We start from the raw sequence: 12,457 nt of genomic DNA, 5'->3' as shown, positions 1-12,457 counted from the left end.
TCACTGTAAGGGCCAAGCAAGGTTGGGTCCATCACATCTTCATGTGGGGACGGTCTCACAACCATCTCTGAGAGGAAGCAGGGGCTTACGTTTTTTCTGGTCATCTCTGGTTTTGAAGTCTACTTTTCTGAGCTTTCTGGCTCGCCTGGCTAGCACATACGCTATTCCTGTTCTGCCCCATGTGGCTCCAGGGAAAGGTTTACACACATGCTCACACAAGGCATTTCTGTGTATAGCTTTTATTGGTTTCAGGAGACAGAGGCAGGCAAGTTAAAACCGAATATTAGACGTTTCTGTTCTTAAAACACCCTTCAGCCACTTTTACTCACAGGCTCCAGACTCCCACCACTGGCTTCGCACCGGCTGCCTCTTTCCTTCTGCTTCTCAACTCCCAAATCCACGTTCTCTTTTACAAAGAGTACTTTAAATATTTCTTCAACTTCCTCTTCTCCTGCCAACCCATTCTCATAAGGTCTCACCTTCTTAAAAAAAAAAAAAAAACAGAGGTAAAATTCACATCATATAAAATGAACCATTTTAAATTACACAATTCACAGGCATTTAGTAAACTGTTGTGAAACCATATAGGGTCTCACCTTTCATCCCCAATGACTTATCAAGATAGTTTCCCACACAAAGACATGAAAGATTCTTCCCTAAGAGAAAATTTTTTTTTTTTTTAATTTTTTTTTTCAACGTTTATTTATTTTTTGGGACAGAGAGAGACAGAGCATGAACGGGGGAGGGGCAGAGAGAGAGAGGGAGACACAGAATCGGAAACATGCTCCAGGCTCTGAGCCATCAGCCCAGAGCCCGACGCGGGGCTCGAACTCACGGACCGCGAGATCGTGACCTGGCTGAAGTCGGACGCTTAACCGACTGCGCCACCCAGGCGCCCCGAAAATTTTTTTTTAAGATTGTATTTTTTTTAAGTAATCTCTACACCCAATGTGGGGCTTGAACCTACAACCCTGAGATTAATAGTCGCATGCTCTACTGACTGAGCCAGCCAGGCGCCCCCTAAGAGAAATTTAGGGTGCCAGTCACTTCCCCTCCCTTAAACCTTGTTCTTACAGGGATAGAAGTCTTTTGGCATTTGAGGAAAAGATGCCATCAAGCAGCCACTTATCCTTTTGGAGAAGGAACTATAATTTGGGGGGGGGGGCAGAGAGAAAGGTTGTGAAACATTTAAAATAGATTTTTTCACAGAAGGTGGTATTTTTAAAACTAATTTTCAGCTTTATTTACCACTCAATGGAATATCAGCAACTCACTTGCAAATCATTCAGCAAATACTTTTTTATATGTATTTTTATACATTATATAAATATAACATTTATTCATATTTGTTTTGCTACATATATATAAATACATATGTGGGTAGCAAAACAAATATGAACCACATGTTAAATTTCAGTGGTGGGTATATGGGCATATTATTCCAATTTAGATGTATGCTTGAAATTTTAGATAATAAAAAGTTGGGGAAAACTCATGGAGTAGAGCTTTTTATTTAGATAATTTATACTAAATGCTATAAAAATGTATTATCTATGATGTTTTAGGATATGAAGTGTACTGGACACATGTTTGGCATCAGCTGCGGTCCTTATACTGAATTATTCAAACTAAACAAACCTCATAATAGATCCAAGGACTGGTTGACCTAAACAATGATAACAAAATCCTGGAAGAGCAGTAGCAGTGGACGGCATCTTTTCTCAGAACATCACACACACAGGTCACCTCCTCTCCTGGGAATAGCACCCATGTAAAGGACACAACTTTCTCATGGCATTCATTAAAGCCATAAGGAAACTCCCTAAACACACGATGAAGTAAGATTTAACAAATATTTACTGAGCACCAGTTAAGTGAACTTCTGGAATTAGGAGTGTGTACACGCCAATATAGTATGTGCAGAACATGGTTTCTCTTTGGGGGTTAATTACAACCGAGTTGGGGAAAGTAGGTGCTTAAAAGCAGTGAAAAGCAAATAACACCACAAAATTTAAAGAGCAATTATTACATCGTTGGTGAAAGTGTAGCTCGGTAAAACCTTTAATGGAGAGCAATTTAGTAATACCTACCAAAATTAGAAATGTGCATACCCTTTGCCTCAGGATTCCAATTAAATGGGTATGAATTTATCCTATAGATATGTTCATATGTGTGCCACATGATGTATGTATAAAGATAATAACTGAAGCATTATATAAAACAGCAAAATTAAAAAAAACCCTAAATATGCATAGGAAACTGGTTAAATTATGGTACATGCATTAACGAAATACTATGTAGTTGTTAAATAGAGTTAGGCTGCTTTTGACACAGAATATCTCCAAAACATAAGGTTGAAGCAAAAAATAAACAAGTGGGACTACATCAAACTTAAAAGCTTCTGTGCAAGAAAGGAAACAATCAAGACAGTAAAAAGTCAACCTATGGAATGGGAGAAAATATTTACAAACCATCTCTTATCTGATAAGGAGTTAATATCCAAAATATGTAAGAACTCCTACAACTTAATAACAAAAAAAGCAAATAACTCTATTTAAAAATGGACAAAGGACTTGAATAGACATTTCTCCAATGGCCAGTGGGTATATGAAAAGATGCTCGACGTCACCATTAAGGAAATGCAAATCAAAGCCATAATGAGATATAACCTCACATCTGTTAGGATGGTCATTACAAAAAAAAATCAGAAAATAACAAATGCTAGTGAAGATGTGGAGAAATTGGGACCCTTGTGCACTGGTGGGAATGTAACATGGTACAGCTATTATGGAAAACAGTATGGAGGTCCCTCAAAAAATTACAAGTAGAACTACCCTTTGATCCAGCAATTGCACTTCTTTGTATTATTCCAAAATAACTGAATGAGATATTTGTACTAGCATGCCTATTACGGCATTATCCATAATAGCCAAGAGAGAGAAACAATTGAAGTGTCCACAGATGGATGAATGGATAAAGAACTTGTGGTATATACAATTGTGGTAATACATTGCAGTATTATGCAGCCCTAATAAAGAAGGAAATCCTGTCATAGGCTACGACATGCATGAAACTTAAAGACACTATGGTAAGTGAAACAGCCAGTCACAAAGGACAAATACTGCATGATTCCACTAAAGCAGTCAAACTGATATAAGCAGAAAGTAAAATGATGGTAGCCAGGGATGCGGGGAGGGGAAAATGAGGAGTTTTGTTCAATGGGCATAGAGTTTTAGTCATGCAAGATGAAAAAGTTCTAGAGCTCTACTGTATGTATAACAATATACATATAATTAACAATAGTATTGTATACTTAAAGGTTTATTAAGAGGGCAGATTACCTGTTCCGTGTTTTTTTTTTTTTTTTTACAATTGAAATGATGTGTTTATACATATCTTTAAATATCTCTAAGTAAAAAGAAGTCAAGATGTAGAGGATTGCGCATAGTATGCCAACATTTGTGTGTGTGTATGTTTGTTCTATATACATAGTTAACTAGGCTTAACATATATTTGCAAAGATACAGAAAGTCGTATGAGTGGTTGCTTCCAATGAGGAAAACTGGATGCTTGGGACAGACATTGCAGGGAGGCAATTTTGTAAATTTTGAATTTGTACCAATTAAATTTTAATATTACCAATCAAAAAATAGAACATACAGAGAAAGACAGATACCATATGTTTTCACTCTTATGTGGATCCTGAGAAACTTAACAGAAACCCATGGAGGAGGGGAAGGGGAAAAAAAAAAAAGAGGTTAGAGTGGGAGAGAGCCAAAGCATAAGAGACTGTTAAAAACTGAGAACAAACTGAGGGTTGATGGGGGGTGGGAGGGAGGGGAGGGTGGGTGATGGGTATTGAGGAGGGCACCTTTTGGGATGAGCACTGGGTGTTGTATGGAAACCAATTTGACAATAAATTTCATATATTGAAAAAAAATAGAACATAAAGCAATTTATAAAAAAGTAGGAAACATATGGTACTAATGACACATACCAGAATAATTATCTAGATAACAAGAGATAAGTTGGAGTAGAGAATGCAGTATTTACAAGGCGGAACGTGAGCTGGGCCTTGAGAAATGGGAAGTGTTTGGATAGGTAGAGGAGAGCAGTAAGGACAGTCTGGGTGTGTACATAGAGGCTGGAGTGGGGAGAGGACATGGGAAGTAAAAATGGAGAAGCAGGGTAATGAAAGGTAAATCAAGCGCCAGTGAGACAGTTTCAGCGTCTGCAGAATGTAGGTACAAGAGAAAAGGATGAAATAGTTTAGTAGATGATGCACGGAAATGTGGAATTAATGTGGTGGGCAGCAGGGAGCCACTGTAGGCTCTTGAGCAGGGAAGTCATATTATGAAAGCAGGATTCCGAGATCAGCAGACAAAACAGACAAAATAAACCAAAAGACAGACAACTGTCAGAAGGCTAACGCAGCGATCCAGGGGTTGCCCATTGCAATCATCTGGGAAGCTTTAAAAATATATATTTGTGCCTAGGGCTCCACTGCCAGAGATTCTGATTTAATTGGTTTGGGGTGGAGCCTGATCATTGTCATTTTGAAAGCTCCCCAAGTGATTTTAAAGAGCAGCATGGGTTGAACATAACTGTCACAATCCAGGCACAAAGAGATGAAGGCTAAGATTCAGGAGCTGGCAGGAGGCTGGAGACAGGATAAAAGCACACTTAGGAGACAGGTCCAAGGAAGAACTGATGTGCTGACAGATCAGGGGTAAAGAGTGGAAAGATATACACAGTCTGTTAGATTTATGCATTCATTCAACAGACATTTATTAAGTCCCTCCCAAGTACCAGGTACCATACTGAGCTCGAAGATTTAGTGATGAGCAAAACAGACCAGTCCCAGTTCTTCAGAAACTTGTGGTCTAGTGGACACAGACAACAAACAAGACTTCCAGGGATGGCCTGTACAACTGGGTCTGAAGCTATCAAGCATGACCGCTATCAGGCTGCTTGTGTACATCAAGTGGTCGGGGGAGACGTCTCTGAGCTGGTGATACTTGAGCTGAGGCTTGAGTGATGAGGAGCTGAGTCTTCAAAGAGAGATGTTCTCTCTAGGAAAAGCAGTAAGCACGCAGGGACATGTTCAAGGCACAGAAATCTGTACAACGGAGAAGAGTCAAAGACTGATGGGAGATGAGGTCAGAGAAATACGTAGGTACAAACCAAATAGAGCCATGTGGGCCATGGCACAGATTTCATTCTCAATGACATGGGAGGCCCTTGGAGGAAATTAAGCAGAGTAGTGACGTGATCTGATTTACATTTTTGAACAACCACTTTTGCAGTGTGAAAACAGACTGCAGGTTGCAGGAATGAAAGCAAGAAAACTGATTGGAAGGATAGATTAGAGTATGAGGTGCGCTGACAGGGGAAAACTGTGGAGGGGAATAGATTTGAATATGTCGACTTTAGGTAACTGGGCAGCATCTAAGCAGAAACGACCCAGGACAACTGGACACGTGGGAAATAGGTGAGAATTTAGGTTGTACCTACTGACTTGGAGACACTTTCAGGACTGAAGAAATGCATGTTAGATGACACTACAGGACTATGGCAACTTTTTCTAAGAAGGGGACTAGTAACAACTTGGAAGAAAAGCCTCTAGTGGTGGGCTGCAGGGCTCTGTAGTTAGTTTTGTCTCACAGAACATCTTTATCTGTGAATGGGATAAGGAAATGGCAGGATAATGCAGGATGTCAAAAAAACAGGGAACAATGATACACTGGAATCAAAACTTAAAAAAAGATCTCAATGGCTGGAAGAATGTACTAAAGTTAACAAGACAAAATTTAGATAGATAAAAAATAGATAACAAGTGTGTGTGTGTATAACATATATTTCTTCATATTAAAAAAAATAAAATTAATAGTAAAAGACCTAGAAATCTGGCAGTTCACCTAAAAGAGACCTGGGGCTTTTACTGATGATGTACTTTACAAGCCTAAAGTGTAAAGTCTTTGTGAAAAAGCTGATGTAAAATCAGAGGAATTGACATTGTTACAAAACTAGAACTTATTTTTCTAGGGAAGAATACATCAGTAGTGAAAATAAACTACATTGATCAGGATTATTTCTAGAACACTATTTTCTGATCAGGCCACTGACTAGATGGCTGAAGTAGAGAAGGGAGAAGAGATATGAGATTTGAGGAACAGTCAAGTAATAAAACTATATATATTCAATTCAGTGCTTAACAGCATACTCAAACTTTCCCCAAATATCGTGTTAAATAACTTGGGGAAATAAGGTGTATTTCCCCTGGTTGAGAGAAAACATAGTCTTCAAACATGAAAGTCTTCAGAGATTAAAGAAAACTTGTCCAAAATTAGACAAAAGAGGTAGAGCTTGGATTTGAACACAAGTAAATAGGACTTCAGAATCTTTATTTAAAAAAAAAAAAGTCTCTCCATAAATATATGAAACTATAGATATAGATCTATGTTTTCCTTTTCTTTTTTTTTTAAATAATTTCTTGTCAGGTTAGCTAACATACAGCGTACACAGCGTAGTTTTGGCTTCAGGAGTAGATTCCCGTGATTCGCCAATTAAAACACCCAGTGCTCATCCCAACAAGTGCCCTCCTCAATGCCCATCACCCATCTTCCCTGCTCCCAAACCCCCTACCCCCACCCTCATCAACCCTCAATTTGTTCTCTGTAATTACGAGTCTCTTGTGGTTTGCTTCTCTGTTTGTAACTTATTTTTCCTTCCCTTCCCCTATGGTCTTCTGCTAAGTTTCTCAAGTTCCACATATGAGTGAAAACACAGGATATCTTTCTTTCTGACTGACTTATTTCACTTAGCATAATACCCTCTAGTTCCATCCATGTTGTTGCAAATGGCAAGATTTCATTCTTTTTCATCATTGAGTAGTATTCCTCTGTGTGTGTGTGTGTGTGTGTGTGTGTGTGTGTGTACACATACACATTACATCTTCTTTATCCATTCATCAGGTGATGGACATTTGGGCTCTTTTTGGCTATTGTTGATAGCACTGCTATAAACATTGGGTACATGTGCCCCTACGAATCAGCACTCCTATATCCTTTGGATAAATTTCTAGTAGTGCTATTGTTGGGACATAGGGTAATTCTGTTTTTAATTTTTTTGAGGAACCTCCACTATGTTTTCCAGAGTGGCTATACCAGTTTGCATTCCCACCAACAGTGCAAGAGTGTTCCCCTTTCTCCACAACCTCGCCAACATCTGTTGTTTCCTGAGTTGTTACTTTTAGCCACTCTGACCAGTCTGAGATGGTATCTCAATGTGGTTTTGATTTGTATTTCCCTGATGAGGAGTGACATTGAGTATCTTTTCATGTGCCTATTGGCCATATGGATGTCTTCTTTAGAGAAGTGTCTATTCATGTCTTCTGACCATTTCTTCACTGTATTATTTGTTTTTTTGGGAGTTGAGTTTGCTAAGTTCTTTAAAGACTTTGGATACTAACCCTTTATGTCATTTGCAAATATCTTCTCCCATTCTGTTGTTTGCCTTTTAGTTTTGTTGATTGTTTCCTTTGCTGTACAGAAGCTCTTAATCTTGATGGGATCCCAGCAGTTCATTTTTGCTTTTATTTCCCTTGCTTTGGAGACGTGTCAAATAAGAAGTTGCTGCGGCTGAGGTCAAAGAGGTTGTTGCCCATTTTGCCCTCTAGGATTTTGATGGTTTCCTGTCTCACATTTAGACCTTTCCTCCATTTTGAATTTATTTTTGTGTATGGTGTAAGAAAGTGGTCCAATTTCATTCTTCAGTATGTTGCTGTCCAGTTCTCCCAGCGCCACTTGCCAAAGAGACTGTCATTTTTCCATTGGATACTCTTTACTGCTTTGTCGAAGATCAGTTGGCCATACATTTGTAGGTCCATTTCTGTGTTCTCTATTCTATTCCATTGGTCTATGTGTCTGTTTTTGTGTCAATACCATACTGTCTTGATGACTACAGCTTTGTAGTATAGGCTAAAGTCTGGGATTGCAATGCCTCCAGTTTGGTTTTCTTTTCAACCTTACTTTGGTTATTCGGCGTCTTCTGTGGTTCCATGCAAATTTTAGGATTGTTTGTTCTAGCTCTGTGAAGAATACTGGTAATATTTTGATTGAGATTGCATTTGTATAGGTTGCTTTGGATAGTATCAACATTTTAACAATATTTGTTCTTCCAATCCATAAGCATGGAATGCTTTTCCATTTCTTTGTGTCTTCTTCAATTTCTTTCATTAGCTTTCTATAGTTTTCAGCATACAGATCTTTTACCTCTTTGGTTAGGTTTATTCCTAGGTATTTTATGGTTCTTGGTGCAATTTAAATGGGATCGATTCCTTGATATCTCTGTTGTTTCGTTACTGTATAGAAACGCGACTGATTTCTGTTCATTGATTTTATATCCTGCAACTTTTCTGAATTCATGTATTAGTTCTAGCAGTTTTTTGGTGGTCTTTTGGGTTTTCCATGTAGAGAGGGTACCACATCATCTGCGGAAAGTGCAAGTTTGACATCTTCTTTGCCAATTTAGATGCCTTTTATTTCATTTTATTGTCTAATTGCTGAGGCTAGGACTTAATCTATGTTTTCCTTTGCGTTAAGCAGTTGCATTACCAGGGCCATCTTGAAAAGGTTCAATCAGAAAATTCCAAGTTTTATTTGAGCTTTTTTCAGGCAAGAAATTCAGGGGTCTTATTTAACTTCACAACTTTAGGACTAGTGCAACTCTTAGTGTGTATTATGTGCTCAGTAAATACTTACTCAGTGAATTAGCCAGCCCCTTTGCCTGTGTTGTGCATTGATCCACTGATCAGTAGAAGACAAAACACACACAAATTCAAACAGTGAGAAACATTTCTCTGGAGGTCTTGTTTCTTTATACCATCCCATATGACAATGCCTTTTCATCCACTTGTCTTTTTTCCCCTGGCAACTCAATTTCCCTCTCTGCCCCTTTCCTTTGTCCCACAGGCGAAAAAACTTGTCCCCCTGGCCACCAGGCAAGATGAGTCTTCCTGCTCCTCATAAGTGCTCATCTTGATGGACAGCCTCACAAACTAGGATAGTGGATCATGACAGTAAAAACATAGATCAGATTGTTCAGGAAGAGTGATTGTAATGAGGAAGCCATATCCACAATATCTTTACTTATCCTTCACCAAAATTTTGTTTTCTTATTTTTCCCTCTTCATTAAGGGAAGACTATAGGAGGATAATGTAGAAAAATGAACAAATTGTGTGCTTAAATTAGAAAAACAATTGTTTCAGTACTATATCAGGTTCTGAGAAGTTCTAAGACCAAAAATTATGACACCTAAGTTTTAGGCAAAGTAATTGGCAGGAAACAAAGTCTTTTTTCTTTTTTTAAAAAAAAATTTTTTTTTCAACGTTTATTTATTTTTGGGACAGAGAGAGACAGAGCATGAACGGGGGAGGGGCAGAGAGAGAGGGAGACACAGAATCGGAAACAGGCTCCAGGCTCAGAGCCATCAGCCCAGAGCCTGACGCGGGGCTCGAACTCACGGACCGCGAGATCGTGACCTGGCTGAAGTCGGACGCTTAACCGACTGCGCCACCCAGGCGCCCCAAAGTCTTTTTTCAATAGGGCTAATTCTAATAAAGTCAGAGAGAGTACTGTCAACATGCCAAGAAGAAAATCAGGTTAAAATTAACTGTTCGAGTCCTTTTGTTTCTAGCATCTATTTTCCATCTCTATATATTCTACTGGCACTGTCAGCACGAGAGACCCCACACCCAGCTACCCACAGATTATCTAGTAACCTGATCCGGCAAATACACAGGGCAAGAATGGAGAAGAGAAAAATCCGTTTACCTTAAAAAGAGATCTTCCAAATTCATTAACATCTCATACAGTGCTCGCCATTTCATTTGTGCCCACATAACCTTATTCCTAGGCTCTAAAATGTTTCAGAGTCAGATGGCTATAGCACTTCCACAAATGGCGGGGGATGGGGGGGGTACACATTTCAAATACAGAAGAGTACTGGTGCCAAAGGTCACATATAGAAAGAAATGAATCTTTCCTAGCTGATCTCTGCTCACATCAGAGATCACCCCCCAAACGGGGGAGAAGAAAAACGGTCTTACAGGTTTATATACAGGCAAATAAGGAAGATGAGATTTTGCAAAGGTAAAAATGTTTTTAGAAGCACAAGAAGGCCCGTGATTAGCTGATAACCATTTAAAGGCATGTGTAAAGTTTACCTGAAAATGGATGGTATGCTTCTGCTTTTCCATTGGTGAATTTACCAAGGTACTAAACAAATTTAAAAGGTGTCACGGGAGAAGGAACAAAGGAACAAACAAAGCCAGAGAGGTTGGGCTGATCTGGTAACAAGATACCCATCAAATGCGAGTTAGGAATTGCCACAGTAGAGAATGTATGGTACTTTCAAGACCAGGTCTATACCCAGATTGTGCTGAATTTCAGATTCTGCTTCTAGATGGAAAGGCAAAAAAACCCACAAAGATTTCCAGACCTTGGGTGTTTAAAGGGCCTTCACACAGTAAATCAACCTACTCCTGTCTTGTTTTCTCCGCAGCCAGACTGAAATAATACAGCACCAGCAGAGGTGTGAATTACCCCCATTCATCTTAATGGAGTGTTAACTTCAAAGGCTTGTTTTAACCATTTAAATGCTAAGCTCATGAGTAAACATTCCGTTAAAAAAAAAAGGTACAATTTAAACATTCACCTTCAACATACGAAAGTAATTTATATTCTCAGCACTTCGTTTTTTAATTTAGCAAACAAGTCTCCAAGTGTTAGAAAAGTATATATTTTGTACTTTACTTAGTTTTATTTTAAATAGTTCTTACCTAATAAATTATGAACGTTAAGCCCATAATGCGAGGGCCTATATTTCCCAGGAAAAATGTTGCGGAGTACTTGAACAAGGGTTTTTGGTAATCCTAGTGAAGGGACACTGCTCTTACCTGCCATCTTATTAGCTTCCTCCACACTCATAGAGAAAGCTGTGACCCCGAAGAGGCAACCAGATAAGGCAGAATATTGAAGTAAAAGAAAAGAAAAACACTTCCACAAATATTATCTTTTTTTTTTTTTTTAATTTTTTTTTTCAAAGTTTATTTATTTTTGGGACAGAGAGAGACAGAGCATGAACGGGGGAGGGGCAGAGAGAGAGGGAGACACAGAATTGGAAACAGGCTCCAGGCTCTGAGCCATCAGCCCGGAGCCTGACGCGGGGCTCGAACTCACGGACCGCGAGATCGTGACCTGGCTGAAGTCGGACGCTTAACCGACTGCGCCACCCAGGCGCCCCTATTATCTCTTGATATTAACTAAGTTTTATGTTCAATATGTTACTTGTCCCTTTGCCAAACCTCTCATGATCCTATCCCATGAGCAGGTGACAAATGTATTAACTGATGCCCAGCTGTCATCACATTTAACATTTGCCCCACAGGGCATCCTTGCATCTGTTGCAGATTTAGTGTTATTTTGGTATTACTGGAATTAGATTTATGTAAGCAGCTGAACACCTATTTGTGTTTGGATCTATAATTTCATAAACAGAAAAAGAGGGTACAAGAATTAGCTTATCAGATTGATAGGCTCTGGCTGACCTGAAGCCACAGGGGAAGCCATGCCTGGCTGTGCCCCTGGGACCATGCTAAGTGCCCAGCTTCAGGAAGACATTAGTAGGAGAGCACAGCTGGGGCAGAACTGTGGCAAAACATGAAAAAGAGTGCACATGGGGCCAGTTCCCCTGTGAATGAAGGCTAGAGAAAGATTCTAAACATATTAGTTGTACAAGATGGAAGACGAAGAAATTCCCTGTCTCTGATTGGAAGCAAACTTATTTTACTGGTCCAGATGAAGGGATGGGGAAAAGGGGATAAGTATCTGATCTAAGAGCCTGTTTTGCTCTGCACCTAATTTATACAGGGTCATTTAATCCTCTCAACACAACCCTGTATAATTGGTATTAACTCCATTTAATACCTATATGAAAGTGGAGGCTTGGAGAGGTTAAGTACTTTGTCTAAACTCACTGAGATTTGAATCTAAGTCTTTCTAACCCTCAAACTTGGACTTTTTCCATTATACAATGCCGATCCAAAGTTGCCAAAGAAATATCTTAACTCAAAAGGGAAGCTCAGTTGTCAATTCTTCTGCCCATTTCCTAAGTAGGAAGCAAAGGGGCACCTGCAAAAGTGTGTATTTCCATTCATGCAAATTGGTGCTTTGCATGCAATCCCCTACTTTACATGTGCACAGGGGTATCATTACATTTTCACTGATACACCCTGGCTTTGGTAGGCTACTAACAAGGTGCCTTTCACAAAGAGCACTCATGGGGAGAAGAGATCCAGCTTCTGCTTTCCAACCAAAAGTAAGCCACATCAATGGGAAACAATGATTTATAACCTCTGCACAAAACTTGATATAAATCGTCACTATTTGTCTCTGT

At 39.2% G+C, this 12,457-nt stretch overlaps 1 protein-coding gene across 1 annotated transcript in view; it reads right to left on the bottom strand.

Annotated features, from left to right (window-relative positions):
* Positions 1–230: 230 nt before the first annotated feature.
* The window catches only part of SLC38A6 (solute carrier family 38 member 6), a 77,636-nt gene continuing 65,409 nt past the window's right edge, over positions 231–12,457 (bottom strand). The window contains exon 16 of the mRNA XM_030319245.1: positions 231–482. Within this exon, the coding sequence (XP_030175105.1) occupies positions 312–482 (171 nt within the window). The 3' untranslated portion in view covers positions 231–311. The remainder of the gene's footprint in view (positions 483–12,457) is intronic.

The sequence above is a fragment of the Lynx canadensis genome, chromosome B3 (assembly GCF_007474595.2).
Source record: "Lynx canadensis isolate LIC74 chromosome B3, mLynCan4.pri.v2, whole genome shotgun sequence".
In the NCBI taxonomy this organism is placed as follows: domain Eukaryota; kingdom Metazoa; phylum Chordata; class Mammalia; order Carnivora; family Felidae; genus Lynx; species Lynx canadensis.
Note: the sequence above shows the minus strand (reverse complement) of the source record. Positions and strands in the feature narration are given on the sequence as shown.